The sequence below is a fragment of the Colias croceus genome, chromosome 13, assembly GCF_905220415.1.
Source record: "Colias croceus chromosome 13, ilColCroc2.1".
In the NCBI taxonomy this organism is placed as follows: domain Eukaryota; kingdom Metazoa; phylum Arthropoda; class Insecta; order Lepidoptera; family Pieridae; genus Colias; species Colias croceus.
Window position 1 is genome coordinate 9,134,543 of NC_059549.1, and position 26,438 is coordinate 9,160,980.

Genomic DNA, 26,438 nt, shown 5'->3' on the forward strand with positions numbered 1-26,438 from the left:
GGTATTCTTTTATTTTCATTAAATGCAGCCTTACATTTCTTTATTCAAATTATCTTTTATTAAAACGTATTACGATAATTTCATTTTATATAGCGATTTAATATATTCTTCTATTACGCAATACAAAATAAAATAATAAAAACAATTTTTTGATAAATAACATAATTTTTCTCAAATTTAATATTGACATTGTTGTCCATATTAAATTCGTACACAAAAAAGAATATACATTTGTTATCATCTTTCTTAATAATTGTGCTTCTTCTTAAAATGTCTTTCTTGATATTAGTTACTTATAGTTATAATTTCTTCAAGTAAAGTACTTAATTGGATAGTTTTGTACAAAATCGAGGCATAATTAATGTAAGCCGGCCGCATGGGACGCAAATTTCAATCATACAAAGTTCAACTTAAATCTCAACATGTCAATATTAAAACTACAATGAACCATATAAATGTTATTAAAATGCACACGAGAAGTGACTCAAATGACTGGCAAGTTCGGACACAAATATTTTGTCTTTAGATTCACTTCAAGGAGAAGACACTGCAGTAATCGGCTTTCTATTCTACTTTTTGGCGGGAAATTTAAGATAACACTTTGTAGCTCTACATTTGGCATATATACATACCCAGTGTTATATTTTTCAATCGTGACTCAGGCAAAAATGTAAATTAGTCACGCAAAAATATTCCAATAGAAATTCCAGAGCATCGCATAGTTGCGAGCCCATTAACGGATTCACATTTTCACACTGAAGAAATCTAAATTGTAAACAAGCACGCATTCCTTGAGTTAAAGGGATCGAATAGGGTTAAGGAATTTGGTAGAAAATCTTGTGTTTACATAGGAATGTTCCTTACGAAGATAGTAGCACGTCGGCACTCCGACCACAGGGCAATATTTGCGTGCCGACATTGTTGAAAAGCTTAGGTTGTGGCTTTGCGAATGAGAGTACCGTTTAATTAGGTACTGTATTTTTGTATACCACTGGTTATATAATGTCACGATTTAATATCATGTGATACATTAAATCATTAACTGATAAATAATCATTTACTAATTCAATTACTACACACATTATGATTACTTACATTTTTTTTTTTCTTATTACGAATAAATAATCAGAAAATGTACATACAGAAATAAAATTACTTTGTACCTGAAGCTTCGTTTACTTCATAAATTTCACATTTAACATTCTATTTTACTATGGACTGATCAAAAATCTGCGAGGCCTTGCTATTTATTCGTCGCATATCCGATTTGAAATGAATATCAAAGAGCATCCTACAAAAGAAAACTTTAATTGAAAATGTACAAGTTAAACAGGTAATCACGCAAATCGCTTCCGCCTCTACCTCAAGCTACCTTATATCAACTTGAAGTTGAAGCAATAAGCGCCTGTACTACAACCTTTGTCACGGCGCGGCCTAAAATTTCCTTCATCTTACACTAAGGTCTAAATTAATGTAGAACTCACGAAATTATTTTACCCTTACCTGAATTCACTTAGGAATTAAGGTGAGCGTTTTATGTTGATACTTATATAAATCGTGACTAACTTTGGGACCAATGTTTGCTTACTGTTAATGAAATATTTGTGTCTAGCGTCTATGTGTATGTTATTTATCGACTTAAGTATGTGTTTCACATTATGTTGTGAGTATTTTTATAACTAATCTAGTATAGTCTTATATTATCTGTGCTTATCTTGCAGACTTAAACAAAAAAATTTCTAAAATGACGACTCAGGAAATATTATAAAATCACACCAATACTAAAATAGACCTTGCTCTTAATGTACCTAATAATTAAATATATTCTATGTACTTGTTATCCTCAAAGAATAAATTCATTAGCAATGTAATGTAGTAATGCTCGTATTACAAAATGCATTAGATTTACCTTCTGCGTTCCTTAAAATTTCCCATATACCAGACTTATCATAAATCCAATTTTTACTAAGAATAATACTCTGTGGGTTTTACTGAAACTGTATTTTAACTAAATCTTGATTTATTTCACTGAGCTAAAAGCTTGCGGTTTCGAATAAATAATAAAACCTGTGACACACTTAGTATAGGCTTCTTTGATATCCCTTTGAATAAACGAGTGAATGTGTTTTTTGTCACTTACATAATTATTCGTTTGTTTAACAACATTACAATATAAAAATTAACTCCTTTTTTATTTTTAATAGTTACGTCAACAAAATGAATAATGGTTTACGGTAGATACATTTCACAAGCTCAAGCACAATACATTCATCATTGACATTTTCATAATTTCAACAAAAAATTGCACTTTGAATACGTATTTCATTATATCACTTAATGATTCATTGTTATTATCACACATTTACAACCTGCATTAACAAACACTTAACCCGTTCACGCCGTGAAACCGTAACATGCTAATTATGCAAAATTATTGTACCCAGTGTGCCCCAAGCACTAATAAATCTTAATAAGAAGCAGCCTTGTTCGCACTATTAAGGGATTTTGGTTACCTTCATTGAATTAGGCAAATTCGATACCTACATACTCTATCTAAATGTACTTATACCTGGTGCGAATTTCTAATTTAGTTGTGGGGGGGGGGGGGGGGTATAATGTTAATTTTGAACTCTGATATGTTTTTCATTTAGTTAAATATTTCTTTGCTTTAACGTGACAGTTTTTTTAGATTAAGTAACCTAATGAAAAAAGTAATCATTTTCATAAAACATAATTCATAATTTGCTGCTTTATTCACACCCCGGACACTCCATACAAAATTATAGTTTTGAAAGTCACACTGTAGAGACTGCAAATGTGTGTGTAAACTCTTTATGGTTGGCACATTTGTGACTAGCGTAAAAAAAAATTCGCGTTTTTCTGATGAAATACATCCGTAAACAGCACAATATCTAACCATTTTCTACGAAAAACGATAATCACAAATCCAAAATAATAAAATTGCTTTAAGTCAATTTGATTAATGTTGTCAATCTTCGTTGCGTTTCGTCTAAAGACGTCGTTGGTATCGTCCTTGCGGGGAAATGGGTACCATAACATGTCTGATCGTGCGGGGTGAGGTAAGTGTTTAATTTTGGCGGGAGGCGGAGAGTGTCCGTTCTGTAGCGTTTAGCTACTATTATGTATTCTGTGCTTTATTCATAATTATTAGTCTAAATTTTTTCAATTTAACTCTAGCACTTCATGACAGAACCATTAGGGACACAAAACCTATTCATACAATCGATTGTTCTAGAATGTTCTGGAACGTTCCAGCAAATATATCATTCGGCCGCAGTCGTTAGCTACGTCATATTTGTTAGTGAATGCTGCAATTTGGCGACATTTGCAATGATGATACATTTTGATGTTTGCGGTTTGATGAAGCATTGTATTAAATAACTATAATATTTCCTTACTTTAATAACAAATTGAACTTTGATTGAATGTAAGGGCTATTTTGTATACGTATGTTTTAATACATAGGTCAGTATGTTTGTGCCAAATTTAGCTCTACCATTATAATATTAAAGGACCGTCAAATTTTTCTACATGCATGTAAGTTAAACAAATGCATAATTAAGAAGTGTTAAATTCTCACATATTTATTAAAATTAATTTAAAAACTATAAACATATGTAATTTTAAGGTATTCAGCTGTAACAATTTCCTACCCTAATAGAATTTTCCAAACCTAAAAACTATGATATCTATAATGTAACGCGAGAGACCCATCATATATTAAAAAGTTTATCCCAACCTATCGACCGAAAAGTCTAACATATTTGTTTGACTAACTTGAAGTTACTATGCATAAAGGCTTGAATTAGGCCGGTCCACACAGAGCGAGCAGCCTCGCGAAGCAATTGCTACGCGAAGCGGTTCGGTCAGTGTGAACGTGGCTCAGCTGAGGAAAATTTATTTCTTTATTTATTGCAGATTATTCATCCATATTATTGTTAGTACCTACTGAACTTAAAACTATGTTAGTATTATAATAACAAAATCAATTTCATTTCAAGATAAATATTTACATTATCTTTATTGACTAAGTATCAGCTTGAGACATGGATTTTAACCCAATTTCAAGACATTGTTGTCCCATCTCTCAACGAAGACAGCTAGGATGCTGCTGCTGGCAGAAAACGACGTCACACGCGCGCATTCACCCTGCGCTAGCTGCTTCGCGCCGCGAGGATGCATCGCTCTGTGTGAACCCGCCTATTGGGATATAATCTGCATTGATTGCTATACTCTGGAGGATCGACACGTTATGGATCAGCTTGTCCTAGCCATTTATAAGTTTTAGCATATACAGGATTACTTGTGAAACACCAGCAACCTCGCAGGACAAGATAGCTAACATCATAAGTAACAACATTTGTTCTACGACTTTTGATAATTCTTTAGATTTTATTTTCATACAAAAATAAATATATTCATTTAATTTTCCGTTTGAATATTATAAACTCTACGCGCATTCGAAAAATTACGTAAACAAGAAGCGAACGGGAGGGGAAAGGGGGCATCGCATCGTCCTTTCGATAATGAATAGAACATAGACCTACAAATATTACGAGAGTACAATAAAAGCTTAAAAATCATTTAAAAAAAATTATTGCGTTATGCCAAAAGTCGTAGATCAAATGTTGTTACTTATGATATTAGCTATCTTGTCCTGCGAGGTTGCCGGTGTTTTACAAATAACCCTGTATAACTGATAGTTGACTATAGTACGTCTATTGCATAGGCTTACGTATAATATTTATAATGCTATAATATTTGAGGGACAATCGCCTTTCGTATGATGTATGAAATCGAAATTATTTTAATTTAGTTTGAAGCATTAAGTTTTGATGGATCTGTGACTATTCATAATCTTGATACAATTCTAATTTGTAAAGGCTAATGTCGGAAACATTGTACTCATGTTCATAATCATTTTTTTTTTTGCTATTTTAATGAATTATGCAATAAATTAAAGACCACACTAATGCAATGTAACCTCATCCAACAAATTTAACAACAATTTTCGCGAATTAAACAACCTAAAAAAGAAATAAACCGTACCCCATAGACCATCCATGCCATCATTACTTTATTTAATCAAAACTCAATCTCTCCGCAAAATTTCCTCGCCCTCAAAAATGGCGGCTCATTTTTTACAAATGTATACAATAACCAAAATGAATTCAATATTTAAGTACAGACGATGAATAATGAAGAAGCACTTAGCGCCAAGAAACGTGTCTCGTGAAAATTTTAATCAAATGTTTCTTTCGTATTGGGTAAATCTATACAGGTTGTTGAGTTCATCTCTGGTTTGCGTCATCTTCGAATAAAAATGATATTTGTAGAGCTTGTTACACATGTATTGAAAATAAAATGTTATCCTATAGTTTAACTAATCACATAAATAATTTTATTTTGATACTAGGTTTCCGCCCGCGGCTTCGCCCGCGCAGTCAAAGAAAAACCCGCATAGTTCCTGTTCCCGTGGGATTTATGGGATTTCGTCATTTTCCCGGGATAAAAAGTAGCCTATGTCCTTTCTCGGGTATCAAAATATCTCTATACCAAATTTCATGCAAATTGGTTCAGTAGTTAAGGCGTGATTGAGTAACAGACAGACAGACAGACAGAGTTACTTTCGCATTTATAATATTAGTATGGATTATCTCTATAAATATAAATGACAAGAATTAACCTTCGAATTTCCTTTCCTTTAACAAAATATGTGCTAATTTCATTTTGTCATTCAATTATTGTCATTGAGATCTTAGGTTGCTATTTTATCGATTATTATGTAAAGTATTATAACTATTAAATTCATTCTATTCTCATGATAAAAATATAAAATACAAATAGTACCTACTTGTAACTACTTTGTCTTTACATAACCGTATCCACATAATTCACGAAACAAATTCATACAATAATTTTGCTTTCAATGTCAGCGAAGCGAAGCGAAGGCGGGTCGAGTGAGACAAATAATGTTTCAGCTAAACAATGATAGAGACCACTATAAATTTGTCAAACCCAGGCGTATTTACATAAATTTCACATACACACAAAACACAAGTATGAAACAGAAGTTTGGTAAAAGTTTATAATATATAATTATTATGTATGTTATGTATTAACCGACTTGAAAAAGGGTACAAACGTATAAGTATATTATGTAATTCTTTAGTACGATATATCATTAAATTAAATACAATAATATATATGTAATCTGAAGTCACTTACAAAGATGTGAAGTTTTTTTAATAAACTTTATCTTTGTTTATTTTCATTAAACCACGTACCTAATTATAACTTTTAAATCAACAATTTTAAACTCCAATTTTGACAAAAGTTTACCAACATCGATTGAATAAAAATAAAAAAATATGTTATACCTCATGTTTAGGTACTAAAAGATCTTCCAGAAAGTATTATCTAAAAGAAATAATTCCAACAAAATATATCCAAACAATTGTAAACACAAATAAGGAACACGGAGTTGGAAATCCGGCTTAAGGATCACAATATGTAGCTTTCTATTGGCTGTGCTTATTTCCTATATTGCCTTGGGATACCTTTTTCTTGCCTCTTGGATGTTTATATATTCAAATTATCAATTCTTATTTTGCAGAAGTCTTTAACATTCATTTATGATTGGAATAATTTTTAAAAAATATTACCTGTTCATACAGTACCTACCCATAAAAGATAGCTTATTAAATATTTGCTAGCAAAACATTAATACATAAGGCACAGAAAATCGTAAACTAGTCTTTTAAATCCTACTAATATTATCAATGCGAAAGTTTGTGAGGTTGAATGGATGTTTGTTACTCTTTCACGTAAAAACTACTGAACCGATAAAAATTCAATTTGGTTTGTAGGTAGCGGAAGACCTAGAATAAGACGCAGGCACCTTTTTGTCCCGGAAATCCCACAGGAACGGGAACTATGCGCGATTTTCTTTGAAGGCGCGGGCGAAGCCGCAGTGTCTGATAAAATCTTATATACCTTTATTATATCCAACACTAAAACTATTACACACACTTCAAAAATTGGATAGATTGCCCTAGTAATAGAGGAATGTATGTATTTCTCAAATTCTACAAAATATAACACTCAAAAAGCCAGGCTGGCTCCAATTTGTCACCGGCTGCCGAAAGCTCACTATTTTCTTACCAAATCCCTCTTTGACTAAGCTTTATTTTGCGAATTCTCTCACATTTTAAGGTAAAACCGATAAATCTTTTTGCCTGCGTTTTTACGAAAAAACATCCTATGCAGTTCTTTGTTGGTTATAAATCTGGCCAAGTGGCAGTTGGATGAGTTGATGACGTCATCCGCACCACATTTAACAACTCTTTTGCACGCCTCATAAGCGAAGCGTTGAGGTGGGTACTACTGTCACTTCGCGCAAAACATCTGATTTTTCAAACTTAAAATGTCTTTATTTTTTTATTCTACTAACTTATAAAACATTATCACTACATAGTATAAAACAAAGTCGCTTTCTCTGTCCCTATGTCCCTTTGCATGCTTAAATCTTTAAAACTACGTAACGGATTTTGATGCGGTTTTTTTTAATAGATAGAGTGATTCAAGAGGAAGGTTTAAGTATATAATTTATTAGGTTTTAGACAAAGCGGGCGAAGCCGCGGGCGGTAAGCTAGTTAAATAAATAGTAGAGATTACAAGATTAAAATGTAATTATTTAAATTACTTTTTTAATGCTATTAGATACTTAGCATATTTAAAGTACTTTCTATTAGAAACTACATATACATGAGATATTTTATTACGACAGATGTATCGAAATTAGCTGATAAGATCTTTATGAAATTTGGTACTGTAAATAGATAAATAGACATAGATACAGAGACAGTCGACTTCTTCACTGTATTGCACAAATGAAGTCGCGGGCTCCAACTAGTAATGTAATTGAAAATTTATCGTCTCTAGTGAAGTAAAGAATCCACAAAATCAACGGAAAGGTATCCTTTTAATATTATAAATGCGAAAGTTTGTGAGGATGTGTGTGTGTTTGTTACTCTTTCACGCAAATACTACTGAACCGATTACAATGAAATTTAGCACAAATATGGAGGGTAACTTAGATTAACACATAGGATAAGTTTTATCCCGGAAATCCCACGGTAACGGGAACTATGCGTGTTTTCCTTTGAAAACGCGGGCGAAGCCGCGGGTGGAAAGCTAGTACATACATAAAGCCTAAATAAAGTCTAACGAATTGAAGAGTTTCGAAAGGGCTCAATTACTTTAAGGCCTAAAATGGATGAGGTTAATAACATTACAGTCATTGAACCTTTAAAAATATTTGATATGTTATTTGCCTTATTTGAATTTGCTTATAATAGTGTACACTGTATATTATTCAAGTAAACATTAAAATTCAATAACAAAATGGAATAATTTACTGAATAAACATTAACATAAAATTGAATATACAATATAAATATTTGCTGCATTTTTCAAACAACTTTAATATTTAATTTTCGTCTTCAGTTAATGCTAATAGACTTTTATAGAATTCCATCAAAAATAATATGCTCTATGTTATATTAATGCATAAAACTTACAAAAAAATATTATGGTAACGTTGTTTTATTATATAAATATTAAATTATGTAAATAAATAAAAAAATAAATAAATAAAAAGCTCGTTTATTTCCAATCCACAAGAAAGTTTTGATTACAGGTAGTTTACACTTAACATACTTAAAGCTAATACACAATTACATATAAATATTACACTTTTTTTTTAACTTAAATTTTATTTTCTAATAACTTAGTTAAGTTTTTTTCTATTTTTTCATTTTTGATCATACATTCTATCATTCTGTCATAGCTTGCTATCAGTACCAGTATTTTTGATCGGAACCCCTTCTCGGGTATAGGCCTCCTCCAAATTTTTCCAGGAATCTCTGTCCATTGCCTTTTTTCTCCATTCGTTTCCAGCTATATTTTTTTATTATAAATATGTAATAACATAATATAGAGAGGGCTCTTACTAAAAATAATGTTTCCTACATGGAAAACCAAAATATCTTTGTAACGTATATAACTATATATTTTGAGTCTCTCCCCGTGCAAAGTGTGCTACACGTCGCGTCGGGATATTAATATAATAAATAAATCGCGTTTAAAATCCGTTAAAATCTTTTATTTCTAAACTTGTATTTTATGTTATAAATTTCACAAAAAAATAGGTATTAATTTCCACGATTTCAAACACAAATATAGATGGTTACAAACAAGTCAGATAACCGCAAGATTTATTGACAAAACTTGACGCAATTTATATTCTACAATAAGTCAGAGCCGGAAAGTTTTTGGTTCAACTTCATTATTTGGTTTGTTAAATTATTGGACTTTCAGTTCCACGCCTACCTAAAGGGTTGATTTATAAGAAAATTCAGTTATTTTCGTACCTTCTATTGTTGTTCGGCAAGGGTCGCTAATGTTCTGATTCGCTTTGTTTATCGACTTTTTCAATTGTTTTTAGTAAACCGCTTACATAAAACATAATTTATACGAGTTTTAGTCGAATGGCCTTTGTCAGCCTGTAACCTTTATGTAAAACCTACTAGAGGTTGTACTGTTTAGAATTCATCATCATCATCAGCCCATATACGTTCCCACTGCTGGGACACGGGCCTCCTATGAGGGTACAGGCCATAATCCACCACGCTGGCCAAGTGCGGGTTGGCGGATGACACATGTCGTCGAACTTTTTAATTCTTCGACATGTCGGTTTCCTCACGATGTTTTCCTTCACCGTTCGAGCAGTGGTGATGTTACAACATGCGCAGATAAATTGAAAAATCAATTTATTTCCTGCGCGCTCGCCTGGTCTCGAACCACGGACTTATCGATTCGAAGTCCGAGGTCTTACCACTGAGCCACCACTGTTTAGAATTATTTACTGCTATTAGCTTTAGTATGTTTTTCGAGCAAAATATAGAAATGCTATGTCTGTATTTTAGTAATTATGTCGAGATTAAGCCTAATAGTCAAAATAAGATTAGGATTGCTTTTACCCAATTTAACAGATAAACCAATACATAATATTATTTCCGCATTTAATTACTATGAGAAAATTGCTTATGTACTCTTTTACCGTTAAACATGTAGATTTCCAGTAATAAACAACTTTTTTAAATCGATCAAGGAGTTTTTGATTGTAATCTTTAAGCAAAGAAAAACAACAAATTGTTTCTCTTTCTAATAATGCTATGGAAAAAGAGACACAAAGTGACAGAAAACAGTTCATAAAAACGTTAAAGCTGCAATTACCAAAGGAGATTATTGCCATAATTAGTTTCGTTAACAAATAAAAAGTCACATTGAACCTTTTTGAGTTTTCCAAGTAATTAGGTTGCAATTGGACCCTAATTAATTCTAATTGTTGTAAGCTTAACGGACATATTGCGCCCTTTGTCAGTATTGCTTAGCGCCATCCGTCGGGGGTTTGGAAATTCACATTCATTCAGTTTCATCGTTTTTTATTCGCAACATAATTTGAAAATAGACCTATTGATATAATATGTATGAACAATGAACATTTTTTGGGTAAATTCATTGATAGATTGAATTTTAAGTTCGGTAGAGCCTAGAGCGATATTAAAACGCAGAAAATATGTTCTGCGTTTTATTTGATTACTATTTCAGGTATACAACCTTCCTTTTATGTAAAACATACTAAAATCATCTATAGAATCATAATCATACCTAAAATCTACTGTATGAAAATCATTCGCAAATCCCTATATTATTATTATTTTTGTTTACATTTATAAATTACGAAGAAACCCCCAATTGCAAGTCAAAAGTATACAAATACTGCATCCCACTCTCACCAATTTTACGGTGAATTCTCAACGTTTATCATTTACATTTCCCACATTCAAGATGATCATATTATTACATATTGTTTGCATAGCACTTGCACCGTTTGACCCATTGCTCTTTGACAAAGCTTCATAGATAATATAACTCTATACAAAGCTTCAACAGCTTGACATGGATTGACACAATGGATGGATTGTAAATCGACTACTTTCTATCTGTGTCTTTTACAATTTCGCAGCTGAATCACTACACCAGTTTTGGATGAAATTTGGAAATAAGTTGATGAAACCCAGTCAAACTTAAGCCTTACTATAATATCGAAGTTCAGTTAATTTTTATTGATTTAAGTTTAGTTTTATCGAAAGATATAAGAAAGTAATATACCTAGATAGCTCAATTATAACAATCGTTTTAAACTCAGTTTTAATCCTTCATGGATTAAAGTAAAGGCTACTCATTCTCACTTCTATATATGTACTTTAGGTATACTATCAATATCATAATCCAGAATGGTTATTAGTCGCTAATTAAGTCAATTTTAATGAACATAAACATACTATACGATAAAATAACTCTCGATTCGCAATGGAACCATCACAAAGACAAAGTTTAATAGAACAAAATCCCATACATCCAATCAATACATCTATTGGTCGCATCATTGCAACGAAGTTTGGTACCGTTCCCGCGGCACTCGTCGACAGTTTTAACTTATATATCGAATTAACAAGTTTTATTTAAATTGTAATTCGCAATTTAACATATACAGTGTGGAATCAGATGAATTAAAACTTAGGTTTAAAAAAATATTTGTAATTAATTTATTTTTTTTTAATGAAAGGAAATTTAAAAGGACCAATATTTTATTGGCTCTACAAAGGCTAATTTCCAATTGTTACGTGTTTCGAAGACTTTTGATTCGGAAAGAGCTTATGGTTATGCTATTCGTTAAAATATAAATAAAGAAAAAACATCGTACATACTAAAGTAAATTAACATCATATTATGCTTAAAATCTTAAAAATATGTTCTGTAGGTATTATTTTTTCTTCCTATAAAATACAAAAGGAAATATTAAATGACTTTGTAAGGCCGTGTTCCAAGTTCCAACCATCTTGATGCCGTATTGTCAACGTTAAGCGCTATAAAATTTACAACAAAGTGTCATCTCGACAAAGTTATGAGTTAATAGTTCTTGTATTACAGCTGTAATTAAAGGACTTAGTGCTTTAATAGCCGCTCTTGCAGCATTAAATTGTGAATTGCCTCATCACAGCGAACATGAGAAGAGAGAAGATTGTGACGTCATTGTTTTATGTATGGCATGCATTTGTCTGTTTCACGAGTTTAGATTTTTAAAGCTAGAGGAAATTTTAATAAAAAATTCAACGAAAATCTAACGAAATCATATTTACACATATCATAAGGACCTACTATGCTTGTATTAGAAAAGACAAACATTTATCTCATACTTAATTGATTTTACTCAGTATCTCAATGATTTCTTCAATTACAATAATTATAATATGAATAAAAGAAGTGAACAAGAACACTTCTTGTAAGTGCAACGTTTTCGTAGTTTCTGTCAAATAAAGGAAAATCGTGTTTCAAAACCAATATAATCATTAATAACTACGTTAATATAGCAGTGCTATACTAATCATCGATACCAAATCGAGTAACAACAATACAAATGCAATAAGATGTATTAAAACAAAGTGGCCTGTGGCGATTTCATTTCCTACGTATTTACCAACGCAACGTCGCAGACAATCTCTCTATAACCTTATTTCGTGCTCCTTTTATTGTCATTCTATTTATTTGTTTTGTTCGTAACTACATAGACGTGATTGGAGGTTTGATTGCTATCTAATCTAATAGACTAGCGGATTATTAAGTAGAATTGGAGACGATCTTTGTCAGTAGTTTTACTCTCGCTTTAATAGTGGATGAGGTTAACTTCCTCATTCCTGAATGATTGAACACAAAAAATATAGTTGTGACAAAAAATAAGGTCACATTGTATACAAAATCAGAAAAAAGTCGTCGTACTCTATACGTTATAATAAAAAGCTAGTGAATAGTATTACTATACTTTAGAGTAAACACGATTCGTTAATAGTTTTACAATTTTTACAATCTTTAAAATAGTATCGTATTTTATAAAATAGCGCCATCTCTTATCAATGCAGTGAAACTGGTAGTCTCGTAAGAATTGTCATGTCGAACTTTTTCTTTTCGTTTCGCTCACATGATAGCGTTGCACTAGTTTGCATAGTTAAACATAGATGGCGCTATAACAAATTGTGTATATTTTGTATAACAATTTATATCAATAATTTATTTTTATTTTTTCGATAACTCCATATTTATATATTTAGCCTAGTTTATTTAATACTAGTTTGCTAGTTGACCCATAAAATAAATTGACAATGTTTATATTAAAAATGTAAATCTCTAATAGAAAAATGTTTTAAAATCGGTCGAGTAGTTTTTGAGTAAAATCATAACAAACAAAATAATATTGCCTATTTTTATAATATCACAGTAACTAGATTGAATAAAATAGGTAGCAATTTATATAACATTTGTTTTTTCTTGTTTCAGATACGTCACCGTGGAAACAACCGAACGAATAATTCCAAATGCCCAGTCATATTATTATAGTTCCTACTAGATAGCATAATAAAAATTAAAATGTACAATTCAAACGAATTCCTGCATAGTGCTGGTGTAAGCCGGCACATGCAGGCCACAGGCGAGGCACCGTCTCAAAAAACCAGCATGAAACGTCGCTCTTGCGAAGTACCTTTAGGGGATATATCGTCGAATAACTTTAAAGTCTCTCTAGGGGATATAACGAATGACGGTCCTAATTATGACTGCAGATCGCTACGATCAATTAAGTCTGAGGATACACGATCGTTGAGGTATTATCGGCCTATAGATAGTCGTAGCGTGAAGAATTTTCGCTCGTCTTTGGCTGATATTTCCACGCAGTCACTTTCAAGGCCTCCTAGTTATGACCAGCTCTCTAGGCGATCTATACTGGACCCGTCGGATGGTCAGGCGTTTACGTCTAGCATAGAGGGAGTGCTGTGGTCTGATGAAGAGGAAACGGAATACTTCTACCATGAGAACATCACGTCTGCTTGGAATCAAGGTATGTTGGAGATCATTTGAAATAATTTAAAGATATGTAGATTGTATTATGTTCTTGCTAGAATATAATTTCACGTTATTAACAAGTTGGTAACAAACAGAACGACCTTACCTTACATTATTACGGTAATGCAGATTGCAGGCTATTCTCGACGCGACGGACAGGGCAACTATGTATCCACAAAACAAGCCTATTAGGATAAGCATTAATGCAATCATAGCGAATTCCATCACATTGATAATCATAAAATTATCATTAAACGATTCCATACTTATCCCAATTCTGACTCGAAGCTAACACTTCTAATAGTCAAAATCACTCTAAAATCAATATGGACTCTTAAACCAACACCTGTAACCCTTGGAAAGCCATATAAATAAATATTCTATCCAACAAAATTCACATAATAGTTGTGAAAAGGATGTTTTAAATCCACTTCAAGATGTTTATCTAAAAATAAGTATATATAGTAATATAAAATATCAAGTATCAGTTTCGCAAATTATATTTGCAGAATCGAAAATATACAATAAAAATAAAACCAAAAACAATATTATACTGTTGGAGATATGAGCTGTCGAGCTTATCTTTATAAAACTGAATTTTAAATGAGATATCCACGGTCGTTATCTTTAATCATCTGAAGAGTCACCACGCCTACTTGTGTCTTATTTAAAAGCCAAACTAAGCGCAGTTTGAGGCTCCTTTTGAATGTATGGCCTTAAATCAAAGGTCTTGGAGTTTCGTTTAAATATAGGTGTAACAATGTAAATAAACATCATCTTATTACTGTTTTCCGTTTTCGGTTTATAGTTTATACCTACTTTTTTAAATGTATATTATTACCTATGTACTGAAATTTGATTACAGAAGTGAACAATTCTGACTTCTGACTTTGATGGGTAGATACTAGATAGGTAGTAGAAAAGATACTCAGAGAGATCGATTAGGTACCTACCATTAAGGAAGATCTGTTGATGAGGGTAATTTATGTTCCTATATTTAAAGAAAGAAAGCTAATATTCTATAGAATTTAAAGTTCTGTAATAAGTTCTCAAACATGATTAGAGGTCTGACTGTATTTAATTTGTCCAATTGAAAATTATGTATTAAATTTTGTACCTACACCTCTATGGCCCCAATATATTTGGTGCCCCAAAATCATTTTATACAAGTACTCTCCATTAAAATAAAATGGCATCAATAATATACGATTTTACTGATTAAGCCAAATGAATAATATCTCTCAATACCGTTATAAGATTCGTCGATTACGCCTTTTAATACAAAACAAAATTAATACTTTCGTTATATTTCGCAAACCATAAAATTAAAAACATAGATTTGGAACGGATACTTGTTTATTAAAGTGTTTATTCTACGATTAGAATTTATACATAATGAAGAATAGTGTGTCATAAGTTAGTTTATAATAACTGCAATAAAGCATGCAGCAAAGCAATTTTGAAATTAAGAACGTTCATACAAATTCGATTGACCAAAAGTCCTTGCGAAGTTATATGAGAATTAACACTCAAATAGTCAATTACATAGATATTTAAGTGAATAGGCATCTATTAGGTCAGCATGCTCCATCCTAGACCATGCTTATATCGCTTTCCATCAGGCGAAGCGATGGTCAAATGCTTGCCTAATCTTGAATAAAAAAAAGAAAAGAAACATAGATATTGCCACCATAAGTCAGGCCAATTATAACATGTCTATTAAACTGTACGTTAAGTTGATCGGGTGGTCAACTTGTGATTGCAGTAAGAAGCTGAATTATAAGTAATCAAAGGTAAAAAATCGTAGCGATTAAGTGTCACGATATACGAGATTTTAATGCTTTCAACGATCGCGAGTAGAAACAGTAATGAGGTCGTGGTGTTACTATGTGCCAGGTGATTTGATTCGAGTTCGAATCGAGTTTCAATCGAAGGAAATAAAATTGGCACGTTGCCATGCAATACCTGATTGAATTTGAATGAAACATTGAAACGAATTCATAAAAGTAGGTATGCAAAAATTGTTATACTTAGACAAATCGGAAACAGGATAAACTAAGCTACTGAGACGAATATTATGCTTGCGCTTTATAGACTAAAATAGTTTAAAACTTATTCTCACTACTTCCATTTAATTAAAAAAATTTGAGACATCTTTCAACAATTTTTTTTCTACTAGGTACGTTCATGATTATTTCTTCAGATAGACCTCACTTTTCTCGTAATGAGAAATCTAGTACAATAAGAAACATTAAGATATGAGAACCGATGGTACTACCCCAAGCTAGAAATCTAATTGGCACAGGCAGTGGTGTTTCTTCTCACTTGACAGATAAATCAGCGCTAAGCATCGTTTAGATAATTGATAGGACACAAAGCGGACAAGGTCTACAATGTTATCATTTATCGTGATAACACGTACGAGAGGAAATGATGTAATGGCTAAAACACGATCATGGCTAGCCACCCTCTCTAGTGACTTTTTATGGCTCTAGAAGCTTCTTGAACCTTTGAGATTGTTGACTCGAGAATTGTGAATGAAGCAATTAATTGGGTCTTTTCTTAATTGTGAGCTATGAAATTACATATTTAGATTCATAACTCACAAGAAAGAAACATAATAGGACTGACAAACTGTTATAAAGTTTATTTATTACAAGACATTTACATTTTGTGCTTCAGTCGTAGTTTATTATAAGTTAGGTATCATGTACATACCCTGTATGAGAGTATACTTAGAAACAATAGTTTTACACATCAAAGAGGTGTAAATGTTGCCTTGTTCCTATTCGACGGCTTTATTCGTGGTATTATATACCTATCACTACCTACTGTTAATAGCTGTGAATGTTTTGTCATCTGTCGTAAACACTCCAGTGTTACTACTCTTTGGATACCTACATGCCACATGCGTGTAGGTACCTACTACCTACAACTTTAACAAAATCGGTCATCACTTTAGCGCGCGCGTCACTCCTTACCTCCTCCTTACTACATGTTTTTGTCTATAATTACCGTATTTATAACTATTACAACCGGAAACGAAATACATATCTTGTACCTTATTATAACAGGCTCTTTTGTAAGTCAGAAATTGTGGACAATAATTTCAGAGTGCAAAGGCATTATAACTCCCGTCTCCCGCCCGCGTACCATAGTGTTTAAAGCAGTATTAATTCCAGTTTAGAAAAATGACAGCTTTATAGTTCCACGTTTCCCATGCTGAAATTAAAACTGCTTTCAGACATTATTGTAACCCCTCTGACGCAATAATAAAAAAGTCTACACGCAGCAATGACCACGTTATAAAGCTTTCTTGCGGCAGTATTGCCAGAAATTTCGTCATGTTTCTCTTTTAGTAGATATTAATCACAAAAACTCCAGATCGATTTCCGCAATATAAAGTCAATTCGTTAATTTAAAAGTGCTCTTATCTAAAGTGGATAATTACTTACCGATGATAACCTGGCTTGATTGATTTTTATTAAGTACCAGATTCGATGTCAAAAAAAGGAATTTGTTATCTGTGGTTGTAATCCAGACTAATAGCGTGTATGTGTGTGTGTGAATGCACACAAGTATATTGGTAAAACACATTTAATAATAACGGAAGCAAACGTGTTTAGATACATCTTTTGAATACATCGAAGAATTTACTACAGAAAGATAACATTTTTTTAATGATTTAGTATTAGAGATCTAGATTCCAAATGGATTTACTCACACAAAACGATACAAAATAAATCCTAAAAATCTGTGAAAATCGGTTGGCTTTGTAATCATCAAACACAGATTTTTGGTGATGATAGTCGATAATGACCTCTCAATTTTTTTTACGGGATGCTACTTTGCCTGTTTATGCTTGCTCGGCCTCAATTCATATCTACGTGTGTTTTTTTTCATTATTTAGGAGGACCTAAAATTGTAGGAACAATAACACCAGTTTGTTTGCTATTAAACTTTCTCCATAACTTCCAGTGCCACCGACGTTCACACCACCTTAAAAATTATTGTTTAAGTACTTGAGAATAAATATTTTTCTTATTTCATCAACCCTTTACCGTTACAGGATGTAATGTTCTTGCTTCTATCGAACTAATAAGCCATCAATTCTGATTATGACTATGAATAATTTGCAAAGCGTAGTCGGGAGTAGATCGGTGATATGTCAAGAAGTAGGGCACTGTAGGTAGCGTGACGTCATCGGCGTCTAGACATCCACTTATTGAGAAACTCTGAAGGCTGGATTGAAGGTGGATATTTAATACTAGCTGTGCTTCGCGGTTTTACCCGCAGTGCTCCGCTCGTGTGGGTATTAGCGAGATGATATACATATAGCCTATAGGTATAGCGTTCCTCGATAAACGGTCTATCTAACACCGAAAGAATTTTTCAAACCGGACCAGTAGTTACCGCGTTCAAACAAACTCTTTAGCTTTAAAATATTAGTCTATACTACCTACTTATAATAAATAATAAATATAAAAAATAATATATTATAGAGATAATTAAACCGCCTTCAAATTGTCAGAACTGGACATTTAAATGGGACCAACCGGTGGCAATAACTTTAGAATCATCAAAATCGGTTCAACCAGTCGAAAGTTCTAAGATACAGTCGAATTGACAACCTCCTCGTTTTTGAAGCGAGTTGAAAATGTGCCTTGATTATAAGCTTTTATTGTTAAGATAATATGATATCCTAAACATACATATGTGATGAAAATCATGAGCAGCGTGTCCAAGAATTTAATCGTGCATGTAAATTTCAAAATTTCCTTTTCGCTGTGGCCATAAATAGGTCTTCTGCTGATCGTGTATGTTTGAATATGTAATTTCTCAGTATCACTATAACACTATATTATCATTAATAAAAATACACAATCCATTTGTTGATAAATAGCTATATACCATAATATAATAGTGAAAATAAGTCATATGTCCTGCATAGAATTTATCACTGTACAGACATGCATTGCAACACAAAATAAACACCCATAAATGTACTTTATGCACATATACCGAAGCGACAAGCTATTTTAAAGCATAATATAATAAACAATCTTTAGACAGAAACTTATATTAACCTATCCTAACCTCAAACTTGTACAATAAAATAAACTTAAAGAGAAACCCTTTCCGCACTTTATAATGCTATTAACTCGCATGTTTCAATATGTTATGTTTGCATGTTTCAATAAGTAACTATGACATAGTTACTTTCATCGGCCAGTCGGATCGTAATGTGTGATCATTTTGTTACAATGTTTACAAATCGCTTTGCCGCCATTTGCATAAAATTCCTGAAATCGGAATTCGGATACTCGTAAGTCGTAGGTATTAGGTGTTTCCAATTATCGTTTGATAAGTGACTTTAATTGTTATTTTAATAAATATTAACAATTCTGGACCAAACATTTTCCTTTTTTTTTAATTTTAACATACTTTACATATTGTAATCACAACACTGCATAAAATATGTTTTGTACAGATCTATTGATGAAAACTTAGACTGAAGCCGTTGAATCTAACACTTACCCTAAATCCAAATTGCTGTGTACACTATAGTTATACCAGAGACGATTCTTTCAAGTTTTGTGCAATCAAATGACTAGCCATAAATAATCGCACAAATTTCAGTAACGAGACTCCTCATAATTCATTGTAATTGACGGTAGTCACGAATCTTACATAAGAAGGGCCTGCAATGTATCATTTTCTGACATTCTGACCATTTATGAGCTGTTAAATATAATTTAAACAAGTTTCAGGCAATAAACCAGCCTTACACTTACTGCGTGAAGGTCATTTGATATTGTTTTTACATTTTAATTTTAATAAATAAATATACGGTGTCACATCTGAGCAACGTCAAGTTTCACTTGATTGTTTTAAAAATGTTTTAGTATTTTTTGTTGCCTAATTTATGCAATGTACGACCCTTATTATGTAGTGTCGATTTGATCGATCGATGGTCGATTTTATCTTGAAGAATAATGGAACAACGAATCTAATAAATGCTTAGAAAAACAACCAAAATACACTGTAGTGTACTACAGTGTGTTTATATTCTCTTTTTGACCAAATGCTTTGCTAAATATGATTTCTTAAATTCTAATTCAAGAAAACAAACAAATAAATTAGAACTAATAGCAAAAAAATTACGGTATTTATAAAACTAGGCCTATTGAGCGACATTGACAGTTAACAGTCATTACAAGTATCCGATTGCCACTTAAGATGGCGTCAGGAGCTTTTCCAACCACTTTCCAACACTGCTATAAATAATAACGTTCGCACGGTGTACATGCATTAGAATAAATCTGTATCAACTTTCCAGTACATCGCAGGAATTATAGAAGACCCAAGAATGCCCTTGGTTCACTCTCTAATGATTGCAGAGAAAATTTTCACAATCATTAGAGATGTAAGTAATTAACGATTTTAAATTTTAATGTTGAATAAAATAACATTTTTTTGCTAGTTGATGTTCTAAGGAATTTAATCGAATATTATAACAATGTATTGGAACAATTAAATTTAAACTATTTTTACCCTTTAATTTCAGTAAAAAATACTTACATAAAAATAGTAACAAAAATTAGCGTTATCGTATAAGAGTGAAATGACAAAACCAAACAATATAAATAAAACAATACACACGACAACAGATTATTATAGTAGGTACTAAATGTTTGCCAGTAATTGCTTAGAAGAAAAATCTTGGCACTTTCCCTGCATTTAATTGATGGAAAATCTACCGTAGTGGCGCCCGCGCTTATTATAAGCATCGGGGTTAACGCCTTGTCGCCAGGGCTTTGAAACCTAAGAAGTTTTATTTTAATTAATATTATTGTATTAAAGTGATGCAGGTTAATATGTTTTATAAGTACCTATGTAAATGTATAAATATATGTGTTTATATATTATTTCTAGCATTCTTCAATAATTTCTATTGTTCTTGTTTTTAGAACGAAATAATATTATAGTAGTACTTAAGTAGATAATAATAATTATGTAAAAGCTGCATAGAAACCAAGGGTTTCATCCGATGATTTTATTCCAAAGACTACCTACCACTTCGGCTCTACCCTTTGTAGGTACAGTGTATACCGTAATTTTGTTAATATTGATTTTGTTGATTTAATAATATAAGACTACATGAATTTTAATACCGGGTACTTAGACCGGGTATTAAATTTGCCACTCGTTGATAATGCAATTAGCCTACTTATACTTACGCAGAATTAGACAATCGGCAATAAAAACTTAGACAAATCTAAGACGTGAGAAAAAAACAAAAATATCACTTAATTAGCGAAATAAAAGTAAACCATTCAATTGCTTTATCACGCTTTACTTTCACAGTTCAATAGTCGATCAATCTATCATCAAAATTGATTCAAACAAAACTAACCTTTCTCTTACACAGTACAAAGCCGAAAGTCCCATGCTTGTTTATTGAATTATTGTGTTTGTGGATGTCTGTATGTTAAACTTTGATGACTTTATAATATTTTGAGTGCTTTATTATTTTAAGCGAAGTAGCGAAAGTATTTAATAGAGTGTAATTTGGCCTTGATTTCTGACGGCTTTTAGATTCGGATAGCGCGAATAAGTTTTTGGAACGAATCATAGTTTGATTAGTTTAATTGTCTTAAAAAACGGTAAAAAATTAGCTGAATAGAAAACCGCAGATTGGCATTCCCGAGTTTTGTTTTTGCTATAAAAGGGAGCATTATTAGTCCTTCTTCTTATTTCATGTTTAAAAATATGAGTACTTAAATGTTAGAAAAAAAAATTAGACAACAAAAGCTCTTCAACGTACTTTTTATTTAAACCTTACATTAAGGTAATATTTTAGGTGAAAGATTATAACATTTTCATCGGTAATTATTTAGTAATCTGTGCTTTAACGTTAAAACTGCCACAGTATATACCAGAAACAGTATACAGATAATTTGTTTAAAGATCCATCTATTTGATATTATAAACATTAGGATATCAAAGGATCAAAAAGGATTCTTTTTAAAGGTAAAAGTTATAAAATACACCAGATGCGGGCAGAGGAAGGTATATTGTAAATATTTATTAGTTTTTACTCGCCTTCCGCGATTCCGGGACTGAAATAGGGATTCATTTAATTTGAAAGTTTTAAAGCCATATTCGTTTTATGGGAATAAATACTGCTTTTAGTAAATTATTACGTGTGTATTTTATTTTCATTAAAAAAAACTTAAGATTTTTGATTACGTTTTTAAGAACGTCAAATAGATACTTAAACGTTTAATATCCTTACTTTAAAATTATAGGTACCTAAATGCAATTTTTTTGTGGTTTATTTGAGCTTCTTTCTCGTCGCAGCGAAGCGATTATAAGGTATGTATGTTTTTTTTGTACTGGTTGAATGGAGTCTAGAGCGTGACATAGGCTACCGCGGTGAAATATCTCATTCCCCAGGGAATATTCTTTGAATACGCGGTCAAAATCGCGAGCTAAAAGCTCCCATAATATTTTTTTCGTAAAATTTTTGGTACTATCACCACATTACTTGTGACGAAATGTTTTTACTTCATATTTTATTCTGGCTTCTACACTAGCGAAAACATATACTTAACAGAAACTTGCCACACTACTGACACAAATAAGTTTGCAAAAATCATTCCCGACTCAAAGCGACTCCTGTTCCCGGGAACAATGGAACAGGTTGCGCCATTTATAGCTTACAATTTACTTATTAGATCTTGAGAAAAAACGCACGGTGTTAAAATGCTGCTTGTCTGTAGTCGTGGGATACGCTTTTGAAGATTATAACGCCAATCTATCTATACTAACATAGTTTGTTTGTTTGAACATGCTAATATTACTGGTCCGATTTGAAAAATTATTTCGATGTTAGATAGCCCATTTATCGAGGAAGGCTATTAAGGCTATATTACCTATATCATCACGCTAAGACTAAAAGGAGTGGAGCACTGCGGGTAAAACCGCGGGACAAAAAGAGGATCCTGCATTAGACTTTCGTGGATATTATGTTTACCGGAAGAAATAATATTTTATCAAAAACAATATTATTATGTTTGTTAACAATTGCATCGATGATTCGCATTTTATTTAACTCATGAAAGTTTTGATATACAAAATATATATCAAGAATATAGTTTACTTCACATTAACACATTTGTAATATCGAAGTTACTTATCGCAAAATACCACACTACACACATTTATAGCATAAAACACATTTAATTCAAAGAAAGCTCAGCGGCATTTTATCGCCGCTGTATGAGTCATCGAGTCAACGATCTTGCACCTTTGACTGACTGCGACTTTTTGTCTACCTGCTATTATGGTTTATTTATACTCTGCCACGTTATTTTTCTGTAATTCCACAAAGAGCTACAATAAGATTTATTATTTATTATAGAAAATACCTTCGAAATATTTTTTATAGTAAACTAAAAGTAAAAGGGTAAAATAATATATTATTCGGTACCTAAATAGATGTTTTCGTATACATAGTGATATTATCGCTTATAATTTAGCGAATAACTCACTCGCATTTCACGAAATTTAAAACATTATTCGTAGAATATTTCTTGATGGCATAATATTAATTATTCGAAAATCTTATATATATATATACATACTTACTTTATTATATTTATCAAAATTTAATTCTGAATACAGTTAATATGAATACAATACAATTGTACACACAGCTGTTGAAAATAAGTAAAAAGTTCTGAATTACGTAACAAGAAGCAATATGAAAGGCTTCGATGTAGGTCACTCGTAAACACCTGAGCTGAAATTAATGTGATTATCGTTTACTATTCCTTAATATAACTTATAATTACTGCTTGTGTAAGGCTTGAGCTTGCGTTTTTATGTTTGTTTTATTGTACGAAAATGTATAATTATTTATTTTTTAACAATTATATATGACAAATTATTAATAAATATTAAGTAACACTATGGTATTGATTTAGATTTTAGACCGTATACTCCAGATAGAGCATACGGCTGTGTTCAACAGATAAAACTACTAATATTTTTGGGCCATAACATTAAGACCTATGTAATTAAGATACCTATATGTACCTATTTAACCTTAACAGGACAGTTCTTTGGCATATAATGATAATATACAGTTACATATTTTGTAATTAAATTTAATTACAAAACGAGCAACTATGGAGTTTCTTGCCGGTTCTTCTCCATAGATACTGCTTTCCGAATCAGTGGTAAATGTTAAAAATATGACGTTTCAAAAGTGCTTCTCGAAGAAGTCTAATTGAATAAATAAATGTTTGAGTTTGAGTTTGAATTATATTTAAAGTTTAATAGTCACTTACTATAAATTCTTCACTATTTATATTTCAAATAACTGCAAAAAGATATTACTTAAAGTAATACATACATATATATAACAATCTGGAATGTCGAGCTCTATCTATCAACGAAAACCAAGGACATAACTAAATGTCCATCAAACAAAAAGTAATTTAATATTCAAATCACACAACAAGGTGTTAGTTTGATAATATCTCCCAAGGAATCCCGTGGTGGTCACATGAGATGACATAAGATCCCTATCATTCACAGGAATTGATATTCTGCCCTTTCCTACAGGTTTTTATGACAATTACTCTAGATAAACACTGTGTTAAATGTATCACAAAGTTTTCGAATATTTTTTTTGTTTTTATTATATTTTGTTAAAGTCATTAAGTTGTATATTTACGAAGTTATACCTTGTAAGTTGTAACTATAGATATTTGATCAATCGATGTTGTACTTAAACTTCAAAGAAATAGATTATTTTGTGCATTATCAGTTATCACATAGGTTTTCTTTTCGAATAATAATTATTATGAGAGTTATTTCGCTGTATTTATGTTGACTTAAAATATATTTTCTAGTTCTATTCTAACGAGATTTTTCAAAATAAGTATAATATTATAAAATAAATTATAACACGCGCATCTTATTTCAGTCTATAATTAAAAAGAAATAATTAATCTTACAACTGAATAAATAAACAATTGTATAAATAACAAATTCTAACCTAAACGCATATTTATTACGAATTTGTCACATAAATCCCTCGAAAAAAGTTATGGCCTTTTTTTAAAAAACATTATGGGAAAAGTCCGATTTTGACCGTCAAAATATGTCCGGAGCGTAGGCCCGAACGCTGCACATAGGAATTTTAAAAAGGCTGCCTAATAAGGATGGATGGATGTTCTGTAAAAAGCGGTCGGGATACACATAGTTTCATGTTTGTCTGTGAATGTACACCAAAAAGCTGTATTGACATTGATCGGAATTTGCGGCATGAAAGGTCATGATTTGATCTTATCGCATAATGGACAAGGATGCATTCTGCTTTTTAATCTTTCTCAATTTTATCATTTATGTTTGTTGTTCATATGTGTAGTGTATACCTACGTATAATTTTTACATACCTACATTCCAAGGTACATAATATTATGAAGATGAAGAAGTAGTTATTACTAAACATTTTGTTTGTTTATAATTGTTGTGTACGGACCGCTAGTAATAAATTATATGTGTGGAGATATTTAAAATTTAAATATTCAAATGTCTTCAAAAAGTTTCGTAGTTTATTAGAACGCAAAGCAGGTAACATTTAAACAATTACCTACGTTTATGCAAAGCGCAATGCATTCATAAATTAACAGAAATATAAAAATCAACCTAAAAACTAAAACACTTAATCACACATTTAACGATCGCAACTGTATCAAATACGGTCCGCTCGTTTCGGGGCGATAAAAATATCATTGAAAATGGTACATGCGTTTTTATGTAATCACAAATTATTATTTTAGTGCATTATAAAATAATCACAATGAAATAAAGCTTTTAAACGAATTTTTTCGACATTGTTTGATAAAATTTATATTTGGTATAAATTGACTGGTTTTTATCGAGTGTTTTTGTTTTAAATAATATATTTAATGGACACTCAATATTTATAATAATAACTATAAAATATAGGGTTTGTTCCTTTTATCTCGGAAAAGAACAGGATTTTATAAAAGTCGTTTGAAAATGAGATTTTTAGGGCGCAAGATAGATAAAAGAAAAGCAAAAGAAATACATTCTAGGTTATTCATTCTGATTCAATAAAAAGTACTTGAATACCTACTGTTTTATTTATTTTATAGTTGTAAATTATTTTCATTTATCTCGTTAAATAGAAGCAATAGAATGAATACCTATGTTTTATGTGTAATATATTAATTACGTTAGTTTGTTATATAGAAATGTTATTCGGGTAATATTGCTCCTTTAGAAATACTGAATACTCTTAAACGAAGAATACATAGCTCATAAAGTATTAACTTTAAAGCACACTATGCAAT

The 26,438-nt window shown here is 31.5% G+C and overlaps 1 protein-coding gene across 1 annotated transcript in view; it reads left to right on the plus strand.

Moving 5' to 3' along the window:
- Positions 1 to 13,557: 13,557 nt before the first annotated feature.
- Positions 13,558 to 26,438, plus strand: part of LOC123696804 (protein TANC2) — a 149,925-nt gene continuing 137,044 nt past the window's right edge. The window contains exon 1 of the mRNA XM_045643169.1: positions 13,558 to 14,038. Within this exon, the coding sequence (XP_045499125.1) occupies positions 13,573 to 14,038 (466 nt within the window). The 5' untranslated portion in view covers positions 13,558 to 13,572. The remainder of the gene's footprint in view (positions 14,039 to 26,438) is intronic.